This window comes from Leucopleurus acutus (assembly GCF_964270905.1).
Source record: "Leucopleurus acutus genome assembly, chromosome: 3".
In the NCBI taxonomy this organism is placed as follows: Eukaryota; Metazoa; Chordata; class Mammalia; order Artiodactyla; family Delphinidae; genus Leucopleurus; species Leucopleurus acutus.
This window is the reverse complement of record NC_139145.1, coordinates 98,155,774-98,182,490: the sequence shown is the minus strand read 5'-3', so window position 1 is coordinate 98,182,490 and position 26,717 is coordinate 98,155,774. Positions and strand designations below refer to the sequence as shown.

Here is a 26,717-nt window from a genome sequence, read left to right as displayed (position 1 = left end):
TTATTATATTCAGTTATACAACCATCACCACTTAATTTCTTTTAAATAATCCAGATGATCACAAACTCACTCATATTTGGCACATGAGGATTGATAACATGGGTGAGACAAAGCAAAACTGAGATTGCTGGCTTTGCCAAGATGTAGCTCACTTAAATACAAGGTATGAGAATGATCTGGAAATGCAGTGCCTAATAGGGGTCACCGAGGACAAACTAAAAAGAGCTTCTACTTTCCTAAACAGTTGAAAGTAACCCATGCCTGGGCCTGACCCTGCAAAGCCTCCTCCAAACTCTGATTTGCTTCACTGGAATCAGTTTTTCAATGCAATCAGGGAGCAGCCTTGCAGAGTAGGGTTGGGGTGATAAAGGTAGTCTAAGATGTCGGCTTCCAGAGAAGAAAGTCTAATGCCTCAGCCAACAGAAAGCACTGGGCAGGACCCTGGAGAGAAGACCATCCAGAACTAATCTGAGAAGTTCCATGTTAACACATGCACTTTTCCTGTAATCTTATTTCTACCTCTATTTCTCTGCCCCCTTATTCTTCTTCTTCTTCTTTTTTTTTTTAAATTTATTTATTTATTTATTTATGGCTGCACTGGGTCTTTGTTGCTGTGCACGGACTTTCTCTAGTTGCGCCGAGCAGGGGCTACTCTTCGTTGCGGTGCGCGGGCTTCTCATTGCGGTGGCTTCTCTTGTTGCACAGCACAGGTGTGCAGGCTTCAGTAGCTGTGGCATGCGGGCTTCAGCAGTTGTGGCTCACGGGCTCTAGAGCACAGGCTCAGTAGTTGTGGTGCACAGGCTTAGTTGCTCCGCAGCATGTGGGATCTTCCCAGACCAGGGCTTGAACCCGTGTCCCCTGCACTGGTAGGCGGATTCTTAACCACTGCACCACCATGGAAGCCCCACCTCATCCTTCTTTTTAGTACCCCCCAGCCACAAGCTATGGTGCCTGCTGGTCACCCTTTGGTCATTCAAACCCTAACTCTGATAGCCAACCTAGGTTTACTCTTGAAGGACCCGAAATTACCTTTCTTTATAAAATGCCTTCAACCTACCCCTAACAATAATTTCTATTCTTGACACTGTTTTAATTATTAGCACAATGTCAAGAATAGAAATTTAGATGTGACTAACTCCTGCCCCAAACACTTCAGTGTTCCAAAGGTGTATCTGCTTTTCTAGCCTCCAAAAAGATCCTTTGAGACCCCACTGTTCTTCCCCTCAACCCCAAGTCTGCATCTTGAGTTCAGGCCACCCTGTTAAATTTCTGCCAAGGGAAGAGCTTTCTTGTTCAAGAGCAAGATTACATTAGATTTTCTGATCCTCAACAAGTGGGTCCCGGACGTCCATGGATTTAGACTCCAGCATCTTTGGGGAGCCTTGGGGCTCTTGCCTTCCCCCTGCAAGCCTATAAAATCTCCACCAATCTTGTTTAGTGGGTCAGTCTGTCCCTCATTTCCAAACCACCCCTGTTCCTTTTTTCTCCTTAAGCTGTAATTCTCTAATTAGAGAACTCACTCCCATCCCAGGGAGCAATACCATAATATTTGGGGAGGGAACTATAATTTGAAAAAGGATTTTCTCTATCTCAAATTTATATTAGGAAAATGGCATAACTGTTTCTTATCTTGCTATATACAAATGCGGTGGGGAGAGACACAAAAGTTCTTGGCTGGTAAGGATTCACAAAAGTCTGCTTTTTATACAGCCTTCTAGGAGGGAATGGCAGACTCCCTTTTAAGGGATCCTTAAGGGATTCAGCGAGCAATACAGAGTTCTAAAGGTTGAGAAATACTGTACTAGAGGTTGGCTTGTGGCTCTGCGAGTCCCTTCGTGTGAAGCTAATGCCTCCCGAGTCAGCACAGGGATGAGGCGTGATACCCTTCTGGACTCTGGGCAAAGCCTATTCCACCCTGAGTCTCACCCACAGTGAGCTTCTCTGAACAAAGGGTGTGTGTGCTTCTGGAGTTGGTACGCATCGGGTGTAGAATGACAGCTCAGCTTATGTTTTCCCAGTGCTACCAGAATCACAGGATAACGGCACTTACTAAGTAATGTTATTCATTTGGCGAGGTCATCTTCTCCTCACTACTTTTAAAAATCAGAGGGGTTTTGGACTAGCAGATGCAAACTATTATATATAGAAGAGATAAACAGCAAGGTCCTATTGTATAGCACAGGAAACTATATTCAATATCCTGTAATAAACCATAATGGAAAAGAAAAAATAAATAAAGAAAGAAATAAGAATCAGAGGGAAAACTGTCCACATCTGCTTTGAAACTGGGAACTGAGCTAGCTATCATTACTTACCTTTACTACCATAATAATCTTAAAATATGACTGTTTTTTCTTTTTCCATCTGAACAACTTTGTGCCATAGTTACAAATTGCATAGCTAATATTATTAGTAATATAGTATATAGAAATTATAGAGAATAACTATATCATAGAAACATGGCCTTATTCAACAAAGCATTCCCTTTAAAATCCTTTTAAAAGAGCAGATGAGAAAATAAAAGTGAAGGTGCTTTGTGAAGGGCACTCTCAGTTAACCTGACCTGAATTGTCTATAAAGTTTCCCTCCCATCAACACCGCACCTGCAATGTCACTCTTACCTAAATTTTGCATGTTTTTAGGGACAATTTTTTTCTTTGACTATAAATAAATCGTTACTTGAACCAAAAGCATAGGTTGGAAATGAAATAGAAAAGTTAGCTATCTGTAGGCAATAAAACAAACAGAACAGGCAACCTGAATGTTAACTGTCAGTGAGGTAATACAAATCACAGAGAATCAATGGACTTTTCTTGTGAGTAGATACACAGGAGTTTAGACTCACCAGTGGCATGTTGGAGATGGCGAGGTGTCTTGGTTCCCTTCTGATCTTGATTGAAAAACTCGCTTTGAAAGCAGGTTCATCAAAGCAGGGAAAGGCCATTCTGGCCGCAGTCGGTTCAAACTGTGTTGATGCAAGTACCCTAAAATTACGACAAGGGAAATAAAAATATACCATGAAGCACCAGGGACTATCAGTTAGGTGTGTGATCATTTTTTAATTCCTGAAGTTATCATAATCTTGATGAATCTCACTATTAAAAATTTTTTATATGACAAAAGCTATCATAAACTAAAAGACAAGCAAAAGAAAACAGGGAAAATTGATTGAAAGGTATTTGACAAAAGGTTAATAACCTGAACAGATAATGAGCTCTTAAAAAATATGTAAGAATTACACCCAGCAACCAAGTAGAATAGCAGGCAGAGGTCATAAATCAGCAACTCACAAAAGAAGAACCTACAAATAGTCAATAAACACATCCGAAGCTGCACAGCTTCCTTAATGATCGATGTAATAAATTAAAGGGAAAAATCCACTGGCGTTTTGGCTTTAAGAGGATTGCCAATACACAGTATTAGTGAGGAATATGGCAAGGGATATCAAAAGTTTATGGACCCTTTGACTTACCAATTTTACTTCTAGGCATTTATTCTGAAGAAATGATGTACGAAGATGCTTGTCAAATTATTGCTGATGGCCAAAAAGTTGGAAACAACCTAATTTCCATCCATCAGGGATTAGTTAAATAAACCAACACACAAACATACATTTTAATAAAGTCGTTAAAATGACGTATAGGGATAGTCATCCGTGTAGAATACATCTCCTCAACATATTAAAAAACCCTCTCGTGAAACAGAAAATATAGCATGGCTCCATTTACATAAAATAATGTGTACGCATATCCAGAGAAGAGTCTAAAGGATATTCCCCTGGAATAGAAGCAGTAGTTATCTCTAGAGGCTATAATGAGGGTACATTTTACTTTTGAAAAAATTCTTTTCGGTAGTATCTGACTTTTTTTACCTCAAAAAAATAATATGAAATCCGAAAGTAAGTTAGTATAATCTACTAACAAATGAAATTTGATTTTAAAATTTAGTATAAAATCTCCCAAAATATCTTATTAAAAACAGAACTAGGGCTTCCCTGGTGGCGCAGTGGTTGGGAGTCCGCCTGCCGATGCAGGGGACGCGGGTTTGTGCCCCGGTCCGGGAGGATCCCACGTGCCGCGGAGAGGCTGGGCCCGTGGGCCATGGCCGCCGGGCCTGCGCGTCCGGAGCCTGTGCTCCGTTGCAACGGGAGAGGCCACAGCAGTGAGAGGCCCGCGTACCGCAAAACAAAACAAAGCAAAAAACAAACAAACAAAAAAAAACACAACTAAAGCAAGGCAGGAGAGGATCCCTAAAAAAGTTTTAACTGAGACAAAAATCTTAATATTTCCTCTAATTGGCTGTATGGGTTGAATTGTGTCCCCTAAAAAGATACATTGAAGTCTTATTACCTAATATCTGTGTAACTTTATATAGAAATAGGGTCTTTACAGATGTAATCAAGTTCAGATGAGGCCATCAGGTTGGGCCCTAATCCAACAGAATTGGTGTCCTTATAAGAAGAGGGAAATTTGGAGAATGGCCATGTGACAGGCAGGCAGAGACTGGACTGATGTAGCTGCAAAGCCAAGGAATGTCAAAGACTGACGGCACCACAAGCTAGCAAGAGGCAAAGAGGGGCTCAGAGACTTAGAGGATAGGCCTCCTGACACCCTGATTTTGGACTTCCAGCCTCCAGAACTGTGAGAGAAAAAACTTCTATTGTTTTATGCCACCCAGTTTATGTGCTTTGTTAAAGCAACCCTTGGAAACTAGTACATAGGCCAAGAGAATTTAAAATATTTATTATATGCCAGAAATCTAATTAAATAAACAAATAGGTATTCCCTCTGATAGAGCTGGAGGAAAGAAAACTGGTTAAAACAGATGAAAAAGGAGATCCCCCAAAACAGGGAAAAAACTATGAGCCATTTTTAAATCTACAAAGGGATGCAAAACAAAACCAAAGAAAGAATTCAACAATAAGGGAATTTTAAAAGACAATCCACCTGAAGTAATAAATTTCGTGTGGGTAGCACTTGAACCTTTAAAAAAAAGAGAGAGAGAGAGAGAGAGACGAAAAAATACCTCACTTCCCCTTCCTTGGTTCTGTAGGTGCTTTTATAAAATCCATAGAAACTCTCAGAAAGATTGCCAGCATAGTCAATGACAATGGTGTACGGGGGCCCGACCACCAGGGGCTCAGGAGCCAGGAGTGCGATTTGCTCCTGAGGCGGGTATTCCAGGACTCTCAGCGGCTCTTCAGACTGCCTCTCACCAGCTCCCTTCCTCAGGGCGGCCTTAGATATTTGCAGGTGGTGACTATGCAGGATGATGGTACTGGTGGGCTTGCTGGCTGTGATTTCTATTTCCGTGGTTCCCCCGAAAGTCAGAGTGGTGAGGTTGGCGTGAATCATGAGATCGTAATGAAGTGGGATGATGTGCTCAGGAAGTCGCACTTTACTCCAAGGAAATGGTGCCCTGTTACTAGCCTTTGGAGATGTTGTTTCACTGCTCTGACACCAGGATGGAGTTGCCACAGTTAAGAGCATCAACAGTGATGAAAGCAGAAGGGACATGGTCACAAGGGGCCGTTTGACGGACAGAGGTATCATCTTGCTTGAACTGCCTAATGGCACAAATGTGTAAAAGAAAAAAAAAAAAGAGTCACTAAAATATTATCAAGACAGCATAATCTCAGAATGTATCCGTCCAGAATGAACAGATACAAACTTTCAAAAGTACTAGGTCTTTTCCTGAAAGTAAAATTACCTTCCCTGAGTTAATGATTCATAAGAAGAAAGAAGTTTATGGTCAGCAACAATCATTAACACCTACTGTAAGGCATCATTTGGCATTCAAAGTTTAAATTAACTCTTACCAGTCAGGGTTCTCTGTTGAAAGTAAGAACAAGCTCTGGCGGAGGATCCCGAGTAGCTCACTAAATGGGTCACAGGGTTGCCAGGTCACTTGGGAAACCAGGCTCATAAAACAGGCAAAAATGGGCGGCCAGAACCACATCAGAGAAACACCTGATCAGGTGACCACCCCCTACCCACACTGGACCTTAGAAGAAGCCACCCTACTGCCTAGAGATTAGATTCTGAGAAGAAGCCACCCTACTGCCTAGAGATTAGATTCGGACACCCCTGCGGCCACCAGTAGAGTGAGGTCTCCACTGCCCCTGCAACGTTCTGTTGTTTCAGCAGAAGCGAGGTGTCCACGCTACCAGGCTGGGAGGTGGAGAGAGCAAGAATCTGGGCTTACAGCTTCCTCAACGGGAGACAGGCCTTGCTTCCCACTAAGCTTACAACGCAGAGAGTTCTTAAAACACAGGAAGTATAGGAAGGAAACATACATGCTCAGTACTAAGTGTGGGGGGAAAGGCAAGTATTTGTAACAGTAAGCCTTCATAACACTGGCATCTTTGTCAAACTGTCCTGCCAAAACCTGATTTAGTATCTATTTAGCCAGGGAAGACTTTAGAGTGACTTTTCATGATAGTGTGTGACAATCCCCTGGTTTCTCTCTTACACTCTATCCAACAAATAAGTGTTGCATGCCTGCTACCTACAAGGCTGTGTGCTGAGTCGCGTGTGGGATATAAGAAGATAAAAGACACAAATCCCATAATCAAGGACTTCAAAATCTGGAAGGGCAGAAAACATATATACACAAAGAGTAAAACACAACAAAGCATGGAGTGCTTTAAAAATAATAATAGGGACTTCCCTGGCAGTCCAGTGGTTAAGACTCCACGTGTCCACTGCAGGGAGCATGGGTTTGATCCCTGGTCAGGGAACTAAGATCCCACATGCCACATAGTGTGGCCAAAAAAAAAGGAAGAAGAAGAAAAGAGTGCTGAGGGAGAATGGAATGGTATTTCCAAAGGGAGAGAGTGACTTTGGCTGCAGAGTGATGCTGAGATGCCTTTATGCAAGAGCAGCATTGGGAGTGGTCTGGAAGGAGGGGTCGGATTTGGAAGTGAAGGGAGGGCCTCAGAGGCACTGCAGGTGGAGCAAGCCAGAGCAGTAGCTACAGCACAAAAGGTGAAAGGATAGGGCTGTTCGGGCAATCCATGTGGACAGAAGCAAACCCCAGGAGAACTTGCTGGAGAATAATTATTCACAAGGCAAGGAGGGGGGGTGACTCTAAGGTTACACTCAAAGCACACCAGGAGGCATGATGCAGACCATATTTTGCACTTCATTAAGGCCATGGGACATAAAAGAAATGCGAATTTTGAGGGAGTTGGCAATCCATGCCCAGAGAACCAAGCATACATTTTTCTCTCTCTTAGACAAAGCTGCCTCTCTAATAGCAGTTGGCCAGGAGCAGCTTCTGTCAGGTGAGCTCAGGTTATTGAAATGATGGTGGTACACTGGATTCTTCCTCTCTGTTAGTGGTTCTCAACTTGGGCTGCATATTAATGTCATCTAGGAAGCTCTTAAAATAATGACTGGGGCTTCCCTGGTGGCGCAGTGGTTGAGAGTCCGCCTGCCAATGCGGGGGACACGGGTTCGTGCCCCAGTCCGGGAGGATCCCACATGCCGCGGAATGGCTGGGCCCGTGAGCTGTGGCCGCTGAGCCTGCGCGTCCGGAGCCTGTGCTCCACAACGGGAGAGGCCACAACAGTGAGAGGCCCGCGTACTGCAAAAAAAAACCAAAACAAAACAAAACAAATAATAATAATAATGACCGATGCCTGGATCCCTAGGTCAGGGCATCATAATTTTTTTTAAACTTCCCCAAAATTCTATTGAAGAGCCAGATTGAGGAACCTCCTAGATAATCCTTGCCAAGCCATGGTCTTATCCCTTGGTCTCTATGTGGGGAACACTACTTCAGGGGAATGACTGATGTGCTATCCCCACCCTTCACTCTCCATTCTGCTCCCTTCCGAAGCACACAGCTACAAGTACTGACCTCTCGCTTCCCCACGGAGTAGATCTGCAGGCTAAATAAACAGAAGGGATGCAAGCACCGTAGAGACAGTCAACAATGGAGACACCATAATCCCAGCTCAAAAGGCACCACCCAAATGAGACAGAAAAGAAATGCGAACAGGAAGAACAGGGGTTTCTGTTTTTGTGTTTCTTCGGTTTTGTTGTTGTTGTTGTCTAGGAACCAACTAAAGGATGCTTCCAGCCATGGAGGATTGGAGTGATTTGGAAGAGAAGAATAAAGTTTAAACACCAAAATAGTAAAGAGTTCCTGCCCCTACCTCCTCAGGCAGAATCCCAGGGCAGAATGATGGATCTCCCTTGAAGCTGAGGGGCCAGAGGTAAAAAGAACTTGCATGATGCTTCCATTTGGAACTTCTGATGACAGTAGCTTAGTGGGTGTGGCCTGTGCCCCAAGATGGCAGAGAGCACAGGGAAGGTGGCAGGTTCAGGCATGCAAGGGCTCTGGGAGTCCTCAAGGGTTCTCCAACAGCCCAAGAAGAGATCTAAAAATTCCAACTGGTTCTGAGCTGACAGCAAGGCCCACGGGCTGCTGAAGGGGTTGGCGGTGCACCTCATAGCAAAGGCCTTGCAGTGTTGGGTCCAAGAGAGGAGGAAACCAAAGAGATAATGGCTGTGTCTCAGAGAGGATGCAGGGCCAGGAAACCAAAGTAGAACACGTGATATAGACAGCATAAATGTTGGAATTCATACATACATATGTAATTATCACTATATCCACAATATATATATTAGGTTTACAGTCAGAAAAGAAAATCTGGCTTTGAGTTCTTGCTCTGACACCTACTATGACCTTGGGCAGGTTGTTGAACCCTGGTTCCATTTTCTTCGTGTGTAAAACGAGATAACACCACTCTCACAGGATTGTTGTGAAAATTAAGTTAAAATATGTTCAATTACTCATTCCACAGATATGTATTGAGGGTGTATTATGTGCGAGGGTTTTGCGGGGCAGTGCAAGACAGCACAGGTCCCTGACCTCAAAGAGCATATACTGGGGGTGGGGTGACTTTTAACAAGTTTACACAAATACAAACATAGATAGTTACCAACCATGATTTAGCTATGAAGAAAAAAGCAACACACATACTGAAAGAGAGTAACAGGGTGGACTGATGTACACTGGGGGCTCTCTGAGATGTTTAGCTGAGATTTAAAGGACAAATTCACGTCAGCTGAGGAAAGAGGGAGAGTTTTGCCAACAGAGGGAACGGCACACATACTTGCAAGCTCAGGGGCAGTAGAGAGTGCTAGTTATTTATAAAGTCAGTGAAGCTGAAGCCCGGCATGTGGCAGGAAGATGCGCCTGGAGAGGTGGGCAGGGGCCAGACCACCACACACCTTCTAGGCATCTTAAGGATTTGGATCCTATCCTAAGGGCAATGAGAAACCACAGGGATTTGAGCTAGGAGATCTAGCTAGGATCCAGTTCACACCTAAAGAAAATCACCCTTGTTGCTGTGTGGAGAGTGGAAGACTGGAAAGAAGTAAGAGTGAAGGCCAAGAGACCACTTAGAAGGTAGTGTAGACAAAATAAGAGAGTGGTTCATACTCAGATGGTGTCAACAGAAAGAATTGGGGGGGGCGGGGTGGAGACAGAGAGATGGATGGATTCAACATCTATATTTAGGATGGATTAGAAGTAGGGAGTGAGGGAAAGGACAGGATGTATCAGGATGGCTGCCAGGTTTCTACAGTGAACTTCTGGGTAGTCACAGGTGCCCTTTATTGAAATGGAGAAGGCCAGAGGTAGAAGAGATTGAAAAGGGAGAAGAGGGAATGAAGGGTTCATTTTTTAGTATGTTTAATTTGTGCTGTCTATGAGATATCCAGGGGGATTTATCAAGAAGGCAGTTAAATATACACAGATTGAGGGCACAGAGATAAGGATTTTAAAGGAATTTCCTGTACTTGACTGTACTCCTTTAAAGTTTTCAAAAGTATCTTCCTTTGGCATCTGATCTTACTAAAGCTTCTTTCACAATGTTGTGGATAAAAGTGCAGCAGTAACAGAGTACCTAACTTTACTTCACAGCCAGAAAGAGTTCAAGATGCTTTAGGAACCTTACTGCCTTTGGTGATTCTGACTTTTCCCACTTACACAGGAAGTCAGGGGCAACTGGTCCTGGGCTATCTCATACTTTCCTTCATTGGGACACTATGGAATGTGAAATCCATCACCAAGAGGTCATGGACCTTCTTCCAAAATGCTCTGAACAATGAAATTAACAAGCATTGATAACAGTTTGTCACTGCTGGTAAATAATAAAAATGTTTAATCAGTTCAATTTTCTAACATATTAGAATTTATCTATTTAGGCCCACCTGAAAATGTGCTACATTATCAGTACAATTCCAACTCCGTGGAAAAAGAGACAACCCTGGCCAATTTTTTTAAGTTTTGGGTTTTTTTTTTAAAGTTGTCGACCACATCCCGAATTGAGAGCAAATACTCTGGGGATTCAGTAGAAAACAGAGCATTTCTTTCTGAACCTGGCCTCACAAAGAACCTCCATGAAAAAGGTAAGGAAGTGTCTGCACTTCTCCTTCCTCATGAAATTAACTTGCAGGCCCACCAGGCGTGTAAGACACCCAGAGAGGGAATTTTAATTTGCTCAAACAGTAGTGTTTTAACTCGATAAACCCAGGCTGAGCCAAAGAGAAGGGAGGACAGACAACTACTAGCAACAAGTACAGGAGAAGAAGGGAGAGAACTGATCTTGAGGACACTTAACTCTTGTTCCCAGAACACCCCCGCGCCTGCAAGTAACCAAAGCCACGTACGTTTCTCTGACTATTATCTGCAAGGCGCCCTCCTCGGCCTAACCCCACAATCCACCCACCAGTTCACTTGGCCCTACTCGGCAGTCCGGTGGACGCGGCGGGCAGGAACCCAGCCTCCAGGAGGAGCGCAGGAGGCTCCCACCTGCCGGCCGGGAAGTGGCACAGCCCGGGGAGCGCATGGAGCGGACGCACCAGCCCTGCGCCCTTGTCCATCTCCCAGTGGAAAAGAGGGACAAGGACGCGAGCAGGACTGGGCCCGCGCCAACCCCGCCGCCCTCCCCACGGACATGATCCCCAGCCCCACGACTCCCCCCAGCCCCACTTCGCAGCCCCCTGGTTCTCTTCCTCCCCGCGCCCTGGACCCCAGCATAGGGGAGATGCCTGGGCCCCGTCCTTCCCCAACCACGCAGCCCCCTCCCCGCGGGGCGCACTGGGGACGGTAGTAATGTACCTGGGGCTCGGGGACCACACCGCTGCTGCCTGCCTTGGCCGCCCCGGGACCGAAAGTGAAAGTGGAGCCGGAGCTGCACGCAGAAGCGCGGGGTCGAGCCTCGGCAGGCGCAGGGGCGCCCCAGGTCGAGGCGGTAGCTGGGGAAGGGAAAGCCCGGAAGTGGGGACGAGCAGACATCGCTGTTCCCAAAACAGGAGTTCACAAAACAGTGCGGCAGCAAGGGAAGCCGCAGGGTTGCACTGCTGGGGGCCCAGGCGGGCCGGAGCACCCCTTTAGGAATGCAGAACATTTCCCCTGCGTGTGTCTCTGGAGTTTTGGTTTGGTTTGGTTTTTCATTGATTAGCCTTTGGTGCAGCGGAGGTTTGGGGCTTAAGAATTGGGCCGGGGCTCTTAGAGGGCTCTTCGGTGGACCGGAGCTCCCCTCTACCACAGCCTGAGCCAGCTCAAAGCCCCTTGGACGCAAGGGGTGTCCATCATCTCACCTCCGCAAATGGGCTGAGAGCCCTCGGGCCCGCCTCAGAATGAAACAGGAACCCAGAGCAGTTCTTGGTTTCTGCAAAATGCTGAACCGTGTGGGCTTTCGCCTGTAGAGGGGTTCGGCTGGAGACACCGAAGAGAAAGAAAGGGAAACAGAGGCCCGGAACTGCCCCACCAATACCAAGGGGCCCCTGGACCCCAAGGGTTTGCTGCTCCCCACATTAAAAACTCTCCCTCCCTGCTTTTTCAAATCAAATGACCTTTGCTCCCCTTAAAACATTCAGACTGGATGAAATGTCTCAGAAAGCCCATCTTGAAACAGTTCAGGGTAAATGAGGCAACAAGCCAAGAAAACTCAAATATTCATACTCACGAAACGCTGCCCCGGCCCCTCTGGGATTTTTCCTCACTATACTCGGGCTTTCTCCTCTCACTTCTTTCTCTGCTGCCTTGCCTTTGAGAACCTGGGGTTCCAAGTCGCTAGAACAGTATTTCTCAGCTTTTCCCCCCTCAGTCTTATGCCTCCTTTTGAAAAACATAATATTTTGTTCTGCATATTCTCTCCAGTCAAGGATATTTTGTAACATACAATTAACACCCTGTCCCCAAGCCCAACCAGAGTGGAACCAAGGGAAGTTTTTTCACTAAAATTCAACAAGAAACCAACTTTGGGATCAGGTAGTTTCTGCGTTTGAAATCTCTGCATGTTTGCAGGGGTGTCAGTGGACAGCTATAGCCTCCAAGGCCTCTGGGTGTCAGTGAGAGCTTCCTGTCCAGTAAACTCATGCATTTCTTTGTTTTCATATTTATATTTTGGGATATGATGCTTTCCCTTCAGTTTCTAATAAGTTTAGTTTCTTTTAAAATATTTCTTGATGGTCAGGATGCAAGTGAAGGCACCAAACAGGCTGGAGACTGCTATAAGTGACAAGTGAGAAGGCAGAAAGAGGGGAATGCCTTTACAGATACCTGGGAAGACAGACGGGAGCCAGACTCACCCAGACTTTAGACTCATTTACAATGGCCAAGAGTCCCTCTTCAGAGTCCAAGGGCACTACAAATAAAGCAATTAAAGACAGGATTTGGCAGTATTCCCTTGTAGTTTCAAAGCTCTAGCAGGGATCTGTGGGATGCAGGCCTTGGAGTGAGGACTTTAAACTTGAAGGAGTCCCACTTGTAGAGTCTGTGAGATCAAAACTTAGCAGCTACCAGGCTTAGAAATGGTACTAGAGGGAAGCAGACAGAAAGAAAGGGCATCTTGGTTTATGGATTACTTACCAACTGTTAGATACTGCGCTAGATGCTAGTCATGTGCGTTTGTGTGTATATGTGTGTATAATTCAATCTTTCAGCAGTCATGTAATGTAGGTATTATGCTTCATAAATGAGAAAAGTAAGAGAGGCTGTCTACTTGCTCGAAGAAAAAATAAGAAGTGAAACCTAAATGTGAGCCCTGGGTGGGTCAGTTTGACTCCAAAGTGCATGTTTTTTCCACTGACTCACACAGCTTCCTCAGCTAGCTGTTATTTACTTCCTCTCCCTCCTCACCTAGCCCCCAACTTCACTTGGCACTTCTAGCTTTGCTCTCTTCCAGGCAGCCTCTAGGAATTTCCCACACTGAAAAACCTTCCTGGAGCCTCCACATTTCCTCCCAGTGGATATTCGCTTACGCTGCTGTAACTAAGATATCGGTCGTTTAAGGACACAAAGCTTTATTTCTCACTCATGGTACACAGCCATTGTCTGTAGGCAGGGTCCTCTGCCCTGCACAGCCCATCGGGGCTCAGTGTGACAGAGGATCGTCATCTTGTAGGTGCATCCATCGGAAGCTTTTGGCCTTCTTGATCACCATGGCAAGGAAGAGGAAGCCCAGAGAATCATGGGCTTTTCCCACCTCAGCGCTGAACAATACGCATCCCTTCCACTCACATTTCATTGCCCAGAACTAGCTACAGGGTCTTCTGCAAATGCAGGGAGAGGTTGGTAAACACTAATACTGTCCTCCACACAGTGTAAGAGGGTCAGTTGGGCCTATGCATTTCAAAAGCTTCTCAGTGTCCTTAGTCTCAGATGGAAGGTGGGAGGAGGAGGGAGTCGACCTCAGGCTTTCGCCATTGTGATGGGTACAACCTTGGCTTATTACTAATCAATTTCTTTTTTTTTCAGATTGGATTCCAGATTTTGATCAAGTGGTGTTCAATTTTGCTTTAAGTAATTGCATCAGTTCTGTCTTCATTAGCTTTTGTCAATTAATGTCAGCATTTGGCTCATTTCTTCTCTTTTGCTGCCAAAGTTGCTGCCATTTTAACTATATCACCACTCTTCTTCTCGATGTAAAATCTTACCCGGAATCATGATGTAGAAAACAGACAAACCAGGGCTGTTCTGACAAACCCACCCATTTAGTCCCTGCCAGCTGTCTCTCAACCCCATTCCCACACCTCCCCCACCCACACACTGTGGGTCCCTGAGGCACCTCCACAGGCTCCTATGGCCCCAGAACTTAATTTTTTTAAACACCACCTTAAAAAAAAAAAAGAAAAAAAGAATAGCAATGTCATTCATTCTTGATAAAGAGGATGATACTCTTTTTCCTACATGCCAAACTGCAAGCCAGGCCTACTCAACAAAATCTATACCATCTTATTGAACATCAGAAACAAGGAAGAAGGTATAGATGCCAAGTTAAAAGAAACACTGCTTCAAAGCAGGCCACTGACCCCGTAAGAACAAATAAATTCCCCTGAAACATTGTGGTTTGAAAGCATTTACATATACTCTATCTCATTGGACCCTCAGAGTGCACTTGTGTAGGTGGCTTCTAGTTCCATTTTTCTATAAGGATTTGAGATGGTGAGTGACCTACAAGGCAGGGCCCACCATGTGGAGACAGCTTGCTCTAAAGTGAAGCCAATTCAAAGTAAAGTAGAATTGACAGAGAGAAACAGACAGAGAAAATAACCCCATTGAGGCTGTCAGCCCCAGCTGTCCTGAGCGAGCCCTACCCTTGGACCTTCCAGTCAAGAGAAGCAACGAATTCCTTTCTTGATTCAGCCAGTTTGTCAAGCTTCAGAAAGAGTCCTGAGTCGCCACTATGACAGAGCACTAGAGAGGGAGTGATGGATGCCAGCTTCTGTAGGAACAATGAGAGTGACCAAAACTGCTGTCAGACTACTAGGACTGCTAGGTCCTGAAGAACGTTCTGGGTGACTCGAGGACTGATGACTTGTTTCCCATTTCCCCCCTCCTCAGACATCTATTTGACCTACTCCTGCCACAGAGGGAAACCTGAGCATGCCCCCGGTTCTCACAGCCTGATGGAACGCAAGGACCACACCCCTCTTCTGTCCCTCCTCAGTAAGCAGGAGGTCCCCCTCACTACTCTTCAGCCCACGTTCTATATTCCTATGGCTTTTCCCTTTGCTCATTTCAACTAGGAGGTAAATCACCATAATGCATGTTTTTAAAATTTGCATTTCTTTCATTACTATGAGATTGAACACTACACTGAACATATGTTAATTAGATGTTTTTACTTTTTATTTCCTCTTCCGAGAATTATATGTTTTTGTTTGCTGCCAATTTATCTACTGGAAAATCATTACTTAGTTATATAAAAATTATCTATGACACACAAGAGAAATCCATGAATTCCATTAAAAATGTAAAATATCACAATCAGTAAGGCTCTGTTGTTTCAAAGCAATCCCACAAATACATCTAAATGAATCATGTCAATTTCTTTAAAATCCAGACCTATGCCTGCTGTTAAGTTATTTGAGATGTTGGAGCTTACCAGATATTGTTAATCTGACATTAAAGCAAATCTTGGTTCAGGAAACCTGGTATTTAGGTTTGATGTTGTTTATAGTTCCCTCTACCACAGCAACTGCACATTCCATCCAAAAGCAGCAGAATACACATTCTTCTCAAGTGCACATGGAACATTTTCCAGGATTGATCACATGCTGGGCCACAAAGTGAGCCTCAGTAAATTTAAGAAAACTGAAATCATATCAAGCATCTTTTCCAACCACACTATGAGATTAGAAATCAATTACAAGAAAAAAACTGTAAAAAACACAAACACGTGGAAGCTAAACAATACGTTACTAAACAACCAATGGATCAGTGAAGAAATCCAAGAGCAAATCAAAAAGTACCTAGAGACAAATGGAAATGAAAGCACAAGGATCCAAAACCTAAGAGAAGCAGCAAAAGCAGTTCTAAGAGGGAAGTTTATAGCAATATAATCTTACCTCAGGAAACAAGAAAAATATCAAATAAACAACCTAACCTTACACCCAAAGCACCTGGAGAAAGAAGAACAAACAAAACCCAAAGTTAGTAGAAGGAAAGAAATCATAAAGGTCAGAGCAGAAATAAATGAAACAGAGACAAAGAAAACCATAGAAAAGATCAATGAAACTAAAAACTGATTCTTTGAAAAGATAAACAAAATTGATGAACCTTTAGCCAGACACATCAAGAAAAAACAAAAGAGGATAGGGCTCAAGCAATAAAATTAGAAATGAAAAAGGAGAATTTACAGTGGACACCACAGAAATACGAAGGATCATAAGAGACTACTACAAGCAACTATATGCTAATAAAATGGAAAACCTAGAAGAAATGGACAAATTCTGAGAAATGTACAATATCCCAAGTCTGAACCAGGAAGAACTAGAAAATATGAACATACTGATCACAAGTACTGAAATTGAAACTGTGATTTAAAAACTCCCAACAAACAAAAGTCCAGGACCAGGGCTTTCCTGAGTGCAGTGGTTGAGAATCTGCCTGCCAATGCAGGGGACACAGGTTCGAGCCCTGGTCTGGGAAGATCCCACATGCCGCAGAGCAACTAGGCCCATGAGCCACAACTACTGAGCCTGCGCGTCTGGAGATTGTGCTCCGCAACAAGAGAGGCCACGACAGTGAGAGGCCCATGCTCGCCACAACTAAAGAAAGCCCACACACAGAAACAAAGACCCAACACAGCCAAAAATAAATAAATAAATAAATTTTTTTAAAAAAAAGGAAAGCAAGGATGTTTTTCAATATTCACTGCAATGTTGAAAGGACAATGGAGCCAACTTAAAGTTAGTCCTGGTTAACTTACCTCAATTTGAACTTTCAAAAAAAAAAAAGATAATTATGGCTAATTGAAATGAGTTGCATCTGTGAAAATCCATGAGTCTGTAATGGTGCTCAAAAAAAAAAGAAAAATCTACATATATTGTATAAAAGGAAATTGTGACCTAAATATGCCAAATAAAATAGAATATGCTTAATTTAAAAAAAAAAAAAAAAGTCCAGGACCAGATGGCTTCACAGGCGAATTCTAACAAATATTTAGAGAAGAGTTAACACCTATCCTTCTGAAACTATTCCAAAAAATCACAGAGGAAGGAACACTCCCAAACTCATTCTATGAGGCCACCATCACCCTGATACCAAAACCAGACAAAGATACCACCAAAAAAAGAGAAAATTATAGGCCAATATTACTGATGAACATAGATGCAAAAATCCTCAACAAAATGCTAGCAAATCGAATCCAAGAATACATGAAAAGGATCATACACCATGATCAAGTGGGATTTATCCCAGGGATGCAAGGATTTTGCAATCTCCACAAATCAATCAGTGTGGTAAACCACATCAACAGATTGAAGAATAAAAACTATATGATCCTCTCAATAGATGCAGAAAAAGCTTTTGACAAAATTCAACACCAATTTATGATAAAAAAAAAAACTCTCCAGAAAGTGGGCATAGAGGGAACCTAACTCAGCATAACAAAGGCCATATATGATAAACCCACAGCTAACATCATATTCAACAGTGAAAAGCCAAAAACATTTCCTCTAAGATCAGGAACAAGACAAGGATGTTCACTCTCACCACTTCTATTTGACATAGTTTTGGAAGTCCTAGCCATGGCAATCAGAGAAGAAAAAGAAATAAAGGGAATCCAAATTGGAAAAGAAGAAGTAAAACTATCACTGCTTGCAGATGACATGACACTATACATAGAAAATCCTGAAGACATTACTAGAAAACTACTAGAGCTCATCAATGAATTTGGTAAAGTTGCAGGATACAAAATTAATACACAGAAATCTGTTGCATTTCTATACATTAACAATGAAAGATCATAAAGAGAAATTAAGGAAACACTCCCATTTACCACTGCATCAAAAAAGAATAAAATACCTAGGAATAAACCTACCTAAGGAGGCAAAAGACCTGTATGCAGAAAAGTATAAGATGCTGATGAAAGAAATCAAAGATGACACAAACAGATGGAAAGGTATACCATGTTCTTGGATTGGAAGAATCAATATTGTCAAATGATCATACTACCCAAGGCAATCTATAAATTCAATGCAATCCCTATCAAATTACCAATGGCATTTTTCACAGAACTAGAATAAAAAATCTTAAAATTTGTATGGAGACACAAAAAAACCCTGAATATCCAAAGCAATTTTGAGAAAGAAAAATAGAGCTGGAGGAATCAGGCTCCCTGACTTCAGATTCTACTAGAAAGCTACAGTCATCAAAAACAGCACAAAAACAGAAATATAGATCAGTGGAACAGGATAAAAAGCCTAGAGATAAACCCATGCACCTGTGATCATTAATATATGACAAAGACAGCAAGACTATGCAATGGAGAAAAGACAGTCTCTTCAATAAGTGGTGCTGGGAAAACTGCACAGCTACATGCAAAAAAAAAAAAAAAAGAAAAAGAAATTAGAACATTTTTTAACACCATACATGAAAATAAACTCAAAATGGATCAAAGACCTAAATGTAAGGCTGGTTACTATAAAACTCTAGAGGAAAACATAGGCAGAACACTCTTTGACATAAATCACAGCAATATTTTTTTTTTTTTTTTTTTTTTTTTTGTGGTACGCAGGCCTCACTGTTGTGGCCTCTCCCGTTGCGGAGCACAGGCTCCGGACGTGCAGGCTCCGCAGCCATGGCTCACGGGCCTAGCTGCTCCGTGGCATGTGGGATCTTCCCGGACCGGGGCATGAACCTGTGTCCCCTGCATCGGCAGGCGGACTCTCAACCACTGCGCCACCAGGGAAGTCCAGCAATATCTTTTTGAATTCACCTCCTAGAGTAATGGAAATAAAAGCAAAAATAAACAAATTGGGCCTAATTAAACTCAAAAGCTTTTGCACAGCAAAGGGAACCATAAACAAAACGAAAACACAAACCACAGAATGGGAGAAAGTATTTGCAAATGATGCGACTGACAAGGGGTCAATCTCTAAAACTTACAAACAGCTTGTATGGCTCAATATCAAAAAAACCCAAAAAAAAAACAGTTAAAAAAAATGGGCAGAAGACCTAAATAGACATTTCTCCAAAAAAGACACAGATGGCCAATAGGCATGTGAAAAGATGCTCAACATCACTAATTATTAGAGAAATGTCAATCAAAACTACCATGAGGTATCACTTCACACCAGTCAGATTGGCCATCATCAAAAAGTCTACAAACAATAAATGCTGGAGAGGGTGTGGAGAAAAGGGAACTGTTCTTCTACACTGTTGGTGGGAATGTAAATTGGTACAGCCACTATTGAGAACACTATGGAGGTTCCTTAAGAAACTAAAAATAGAGCTACCATATGATTTAGCTATCCCACTCCTGAGCATATATCCAGAGATAACAATGGTTCAAAAGGATACATGTACCCCAGTGTTTATTGCAGCACTGTTTACAATAGCCAAGACATGGAAGCAACCTAAATGTCCATTGACAGATGAATGGATAAAGAAGATGTGGTACATACATACAATGGAATATTCCTGAGCCATTAAAAAGAATGAAATGATGCCATTTGCGGCAACATGGATGGACCTGGAGATTATCATACTAAGTAAAGTAAGTCAGACAGAAAAGGACAAATATCATATGTTATCTCATATGTGGAATCTAAAAAAAAATGATACAAATGAACTTATTTACAAAACAGAAACAAACTCACAGACGTAGAAAACAAATTTATGGTTACCAGGGGGAAAGAGGGGAAAGGGATAGATTGGGAGTTTGAGATTGCCATGTATACACTGCTATGTTTAAAATAGATAACCAACAAGGACCTACTTTACAGCACAGGGAATTCTGCTCAATATTCTGTAATAAACTAAATGGGAAAAAAATTTGAAAAAGAATAAATATATATGTCGGGGCTTCCCTGGTGGCGCAGCGGTTGAGAATCTGCCTGCTAATGCAACGGACACAGGTTCGAGCCCTGGTCTGGGAGGATCCCACATGCTGCAGAGCAGCTAGGCCCGTGAGCCACAACTACTGAGCCTGCGCATCTGGAGCCTGTGCTCCGCAACGAGAGGCAGCGATAGTCAGAGGCCCGCACACCACAATGAAGAGTGGCCCCCGCTTGCCACAACGAGACAAAGCCCTTGCACAGAAACGAAGACCCAACACAGCAAAAATAAATAAATAACTAAAAAAAAAATATATATATATGTATAACTGAATCATTTTGCTGTACATCTGAAAGTAACACAACATTGGTAATCAGCTGTACTCCAATATAAAAGAAAAATTAAAATAATAATAAACTACATTGTTATTAACCTCGAAAATAAATAAATAATCATGCTAGCAAACAGTTCTCATGCTCTCTCACATACAGGGGGGAACGGAAGAATCTATCTACCGCATTAATGTTACTGTACATTGAAGGTATTTCTGTTATTATAATCATAGGATGTGATAGCCTATGTCCTTGATGCAAGAAGGATATGTAGATCAAGAAAGTGATCGATGAGGGAACAATTGGTCAGAAACTAAGGAAGGACCTTGACTCTAGAGACTAGAAAGATTTGATTCTTCATTGGGCTGAAAATGTGAATATCTCCCAAATAAGAAATGAGAAATTAATAGCTGGCTGAAATTTTTCACTTATGGAAAATGAGTCATCTTCTGACTCCCAAAAGAACTGATTCCAAACTCAGGAGAGAGATGACATCTGAGATTATGACCAATAAAGGGTCCAGAGCTCAATAAATTGATTTAAACAATAAATGGATTTGATAAAGAAGATGACTAAATGTAGAAAGAGCTTTTACAGGCTAGGGAATATATTATAGGCCCAGTAAAAGCCCAAAGTCAAAGAGAGTTTTGTGAGAGAGACAAAGGAAGATAGGTCCATAGGGCTGGAGCCGGGGCAAGCCCTGAGAAGGCCAGGGCAACTTCAGAGAAGCACTGCAGATCTGAGTCATCTGAGCCCAACACCAGAGATTCCAGAGAGACCCAAAGGATGAACCAGCTCCAGCAGAAGGGCCAACCAAATCTACCTCAGGGCAGAAGTCTGAGGATCTTTGCCTCATGTCCATTGCCCAACTCCCAACCCAGAAAGACTACAAGCAGTGGAAGGGTCAGGAATGAGTGGGTGGATCAGCCAAAGATGTCAAAACAAAACTCCAATTAAATTATTGAGAATTCTGGGCTCTTCTGTTTTTGTAGCATTGTTTTGCTACAGAGAAAGCCCTCTCTGGCTTCCCAGTCCTGGTGGTAGATTGCTAAGCTCTTATAGAATCTGTATTAGCCTAGCAGTCCAACAATTCCCCATCTAAAGGATGAAAACTGCAAAATCATAATATAGTAAAATTTTATATTACTCACTTAACCTTTGTAGTGCACTAGTAAATAAAATACCCAAACTACTGAAGTTTCTTCCTTCCTTTCTTTTCTTTTTCCTTCTTCCTATCTTTCTTTCAGCAGTTATTAACTGATGCAGTGAGTAAAGAGAAGCAAAAGAATGCACCAGAATAATTTAGGAAACTTGTCTTACAAAGAAAGATTCCTTGCCTCCACCATGAGAAATTCTAATTCTATAGATCTTTTTTCTTTTTTAAACTTTTTAAAAAATTTATTTATTTATTCATTTATTTTTGGCTGCGTTGGGTCTTCATTGTTGCATGCAGGCTTTCTCTAGTTGCGGTAAGCGGGGGCTACTCTTCCTTGCAGCATGCAGGCTTCTCATTGCGGTGCCTTCTCTTGCTGTGGAGCATGGGCTCTAGGCACGTGGGCTTCAGTAGTTGTGGCACGTGGGCTCAGTAGTTGTGGCTCACATGCTCCAGAGCGCAGGCTCAGTAGTTGTGGCACACGGGCTTAGTTGCTCCGTGGCATGTGGAATCTTCCAAGACCAGGGCTCAAACCCACGTCCCCGGCATTGGCAGGCAGATACTTAACCACTGCACCATGAAGGAAGTCCTGATTCTATAGATCTTGACTGATATATACCATAGAATTCAAAGGCAAGTATAAGCTTTCTTAGAGAAAAAAATTTTTTTTGTTTGGTTCTACAATGCTGTACTGAGGGCAAAGGGGATTCTCCATATCTTAGCCAGAAAAGTAGGAGGATTAGTGAACTACTGAGGGCCAGCCCTCAAAAGTAGGCAGCAACAGATGTTTGACTTCTGGAACCTAAAAGGAACTACTAAAAATGATGCAGATAGAGGAGGAAAGAGAGGTGGACAGAGTCTGGAGTCAGCTATGGTCGTTGACAACTGTCCAGATTATTTCATCAGACTCTTCTTCTAAACCAATTAAGAACAGGAAAATTGCAAGTTTGGAGATCAAAGTATAGGTACTTAGTGCAGGGAAAGGAACAGAGAGGCCATTCTATTTGTGGGTTTTGATCTCTGAATCCTCAGTTTTCAAAAGAGGCTGTATGATGAGGAATTAATAAATGTTAATTGTTTTTAGAGTACAAACTCTAGGGAGAAAGATGGTCCACAGATAGGAGGACTATATCAACAAGGACACTTTTGAAATATAAAGTGAATGTTTACCTAATGGTGAGGAGGGGCATGGAGGGACAGATGACCAGCATAAACCAGATCTCCTCATTCGCAAAGCCAGAGGGCAAGGGAGCCCCATTGCCACTTGTCAAGCCCAGGGCATAGGGTGGGGTGAGAAGGGTGGTGAGTGACCTGGAGGGGCAATTGGAAGTTCTCCAGCACAGGCATATTGAATAATAACATGTGTTCCTAGGAATCTAACCACACATCAGTTAGGAACGGTGATCACCTTCCAATTGACCTGTTCATCGAAAGCAACAAATGATGCCAACCTCACTTCGCATTTCGTATCCATGTAATTACAAAGATGGAAAAGAAAAATAAAATTACCGAAAACACCAGTTACATTTTTAAATCTAAAAATGTATCAGTCAGGATTCAGTCACAGAGAACAAAATCCATTCAAGCTATTTAACCAGAAAAGCATTTATTGCAGGCTATTACATAATCATTGGAATGGCTTAAAAAACCCATACTAGAGGGAACTTCCAGGAACAAATCCCAAAGCCACCATGTAGAACTTGGCCACCAATGAAGCTGCTTCTCTTGCCATGACCTAGAAGTCATCTGCTAAACTGGGCAGTGGCTACCACAGCTGCTGGCTCCAGAACCATGTCAGGGATGCTACAATCTGTCCCAGCCAAATGAATAACTCAAGCTTTGCCTCTGTCCCCACTTATCTCAGTTCCAAATTCGAGTCTCCCACCAGCACTTCTGCTTGGTGGAGCCTAATGCACCTCCAGAACCTAGGAACACTGGATAACGTACTGAGTGAAGCAGATACAATATCTACCACAAATGTTAAACTGTGCTGAGGCTGAACAAATGAAAAAGAAATAAAACAGTTATGAGGAAACCTCAGGTAATTTTTAATGTTCTTCTGGACAAAAATAATTGGGAAGTCAATGGTAGATTTAGATTACGAGAGGCTTGGGGCACTTGAGAGTGGGATGAATACTTTTGTGACATAAGCATATTGTCAAGCATCAGGTTATGATGTGGTATCTTTGAAATGTCTCTAGGGACTCTTTTTTTCTTCCCCTCCCTCTAGGAAATCCATAGGCACATGGCTCAATCTCAGTCTGGGATGAACAGAGCATCCACATTCTCTGTGGTACAGTGATTGGTCCAAGAACTGGCACGTGACAGAAGCCAGGGCAATCAGAGGCCTTGCCCAGGATTATTCTGGCTGAAGCTGACAGGGAAGCCTCTTTTTTTCTTTTTCTTTGTGGTTTCAGTACTGTAAGAATTAGTGTTAATGGTCAAGTTCCCACCGTGGGGCAATGCCTAAGGAAATGAGACTAACACCAAAGAGGAAAAAAGAAATGAGAGGCACAACTTAAGAGATTCCTTTGTTATACACATTTTCTGATTTCACCCTTTTGGCCTGGAGTGGCCTCCTTTCTGCAGTTATTTCCTCAGTTCTGTGAGCCATCCAGCATCCTTCCAATAATTCTTCCCTTTCGGATTAAGATTGTTTGACTGAGTTGGGTATCAGTTGCATGCAATTTTAAGAGTCATAACAAATCACAGTCTCAATTTTATAATGTACTATTTCAATAGTCACTTGAAGGAAAGTAGTGTCCTTTGGGTCCAAGGGGAAAAATGAGATATTTTTTTTTGGCTTTGCTTCCCATACATTGTTTAAGGTTGACCTAAATTCCACTGAAGCCTAAACCTGAACTACATTTTTAATCAACCAACTTGATTTAAGTAATTTTGATAATGTCACTCAGTTTTAGGTAAGCAGCCTCAACTTCATATCTTTTTTTTTTAAATTTTATTGAGGTATAGTTGATTTACAATGTTGTGTTAATTTCTGCTGTACAGCAAAGTGATTCAGTTATTCTTTTTCATATTCTTTTCCATTATGGCTTATCACAGGCTATTAAAAATAGTTCCCTGTGCTATACAGTAGGACCTTGTTGTTTATCCATTCTATATATAATAGTTTGCATCTATTAATCCCAAACTCCCAGTCCATCCCTCCTCCATCCCCCCAACAACTTCATGTTTTAAAAGACTCATTTACACCTGCTGCCGCACAATCACCTATCTTCACTCTGCAAACAATTGTCAGCTGTGTACTCTGGAAAGCCCCAGAGATTTCACTGGCAATGGGGAAGAGCCAAAGAAAATCTACTGTGAGACCAGAAAGGGAGGAGAACCTATAGCTCCATTGGGAAAGCTTGGAAAGCAAATCACCTAAGTAAGCCAGTACACAGATTTTAAAGAAATGTCTGTGAAAGTGATGATAACCACAATGAATAGCAAAAGGATGAACATGAAGATGTAAAAGAGGACATCAAAAATCATAAAATGTGGGGGAGGAGAGTAAGAAAATGTAGATATTTTTTCATTTCTTAGAATGTGTTTGAGCCTATATGACTACCAGTCTAAGGCAAGTAGGTATAGGATGGGGTTAACATACTTGAAAAACAGGATAGCCACAAATCAAGAACATACAATAGATTCAGAAAGACCAAAAAGAAGAGATCATAAATGTAATACAAAAGAAAACCATCAAACCACAAAAGGAAAAATGAAAAAAAAAAAGGGACAAAGAAGAAATGTAAAATCAATGGGAAAATAAGGCTCAAAATGGCAATAAATACATATCTATCAATAATTACCTTAAATGTCAACAGACTAAATGCTCCAATGAAAAGACACAGAGTGGAAGACTGAATAAAAAAACCCCAAGAGCCTACAATATGCTGCCTACAAGAGACCCACTTTAGGGCAAAGACACATATAGATTGAAAGTGAGGGGATAGAAAAAGATATTTCATGCAAATGGAAATGCCAAGAAAGCAGGGGTTGCAATACTCATATCAGACAAAATAGACTTTAAAACAAAGGCTATAAAGAAAGATAAAAGAAGGACACTATATAATAATAAAAGGATCAATACAGGAAGAGGATTTTACACTCACCAACATATATGCACCTAATATAGGAGCACCCAAATACATAAAACAAATACAAAGCAAGAAATTGACAGGAATACAATAATAATAGGAGACTTTAACATTCCATTCACATCAATGGATAGATCTTCTAGACAGAAAATCAATACGGCAACAGAGATCCTAAATGATACAATAGAACAGTTAGACTCAATTGATATTTTCAGTACATTACATCCAATAAAAAACAGCAACCAGAAGATACATTCTTTTCACATGGAACATTCTTGCACATGGAACATTCTTTAGGACTGACCATATGGTAGGGCACAAAACAAGCCTCAACAAATTTAAGAGTATAGAAATTATCTCAAGCATCTTTTCTGACCACAACGGCATGAAACTAGAAATCAACCACAGAAAAAGAAATGAGAAAAAAATGATTACATGGAGACTAAACAACATGCTATGAAAAAAACAATGGGTAATGATGAAATCGAAGAGGAAATTAAAACATACCTTGAGACAAATGACAATGAAAACAAAACCATACAAAATCTATGGGATGCAGCAAAAGCAGTTCTTAGAGGGATGTTCATAGTGATACAGGCCTTCATCAAAAAACAAGAAAAATCTCAAATAAACAACCTAGCCTACCACTTAAAAGAATTAGAAAATGAAGAACAAACAAAACCTAGAGTCAGCAGAAGGAAGGAAATAATAAAGGTCAGAGAGGGAATAAATAAAATAGAAATTTTTAAAAAATAGAAAAAAATCAATAAAACCAAAAGCCCGTTCTTTGAAAGGGTAAACAAGACTGACAGACCTCTGGCCAGGCTCACCAAGGAGAAAAGAGAGGGACCCCAAATAAATAAAATAAGAAATGAAAAAGGAGACATAAAAACTGATACTGCAGAAATACAAAAAACCATAAGGGAATACTATGAACAATTATATGCCAACAAATTCATTCAACAACCTAGAAGAAATGGACAAGTTTCTAGAAACATACAGACACCAAAATTGAATCAAGAAGAAATGGATAATTTGAACAGACTCATCACTAGAGGTAAAATAGAATCTGTAATTTAAAAACTCCCTAAAAACAAAAGTCCAGGACCAGATAGCTTTACAGGTGAATTTTACCAGATATACAAAGAAGAACTTATACCAATCGTTCTCAAACCCTTCCAAAAATTTGAAGAGGAGACAACATTCCCAAAGACATTCTATGAAGCCACCATCATCCTAATACCAAAACCAGACAAAGACACCACCAAAAAAAGAAAATTATAGGCCAATATCTTTGATGAATATAGATGCAAAAATTCTTAATAA

The 26,717-nt window shown here is 41.9% G+C and overlaps 1 protein-coding gene across 1 annotated transcript in view; it reads right to left on the bottom strand.

Moving 5' to 3' along the window:
• Positions 1–11,177, bottom strand: part of ERAP1 (endoplasmic reticulum aminopeptidase 1) — a 34,041-nt gene extending 22,864 nt beyond the window's left edge. The window contains exons 1-3 of the mRNA XM_082837353.1: positions 11,137–11,177; positions 5,026–5,566; positions 2,846–2,984 (exon numbers count right to left, since the gene is read on the bottom strand). Of these exons, the coding sequence (XP_082693479.1) occupies positions 2,846–2,984; positions 5,026–5,552 (666 nt within the window). The 5' untranslated portion in view covers positions 5,553–5,566; positions 11,137–11,177. The remainder of the gene's footprint in view (positions 1–2,845; positions 2,985–5,025; positions 5,567–11,136) is intronic.
• Positions 11,178–26,717: the final 15,540 nt, after the last annotated feature.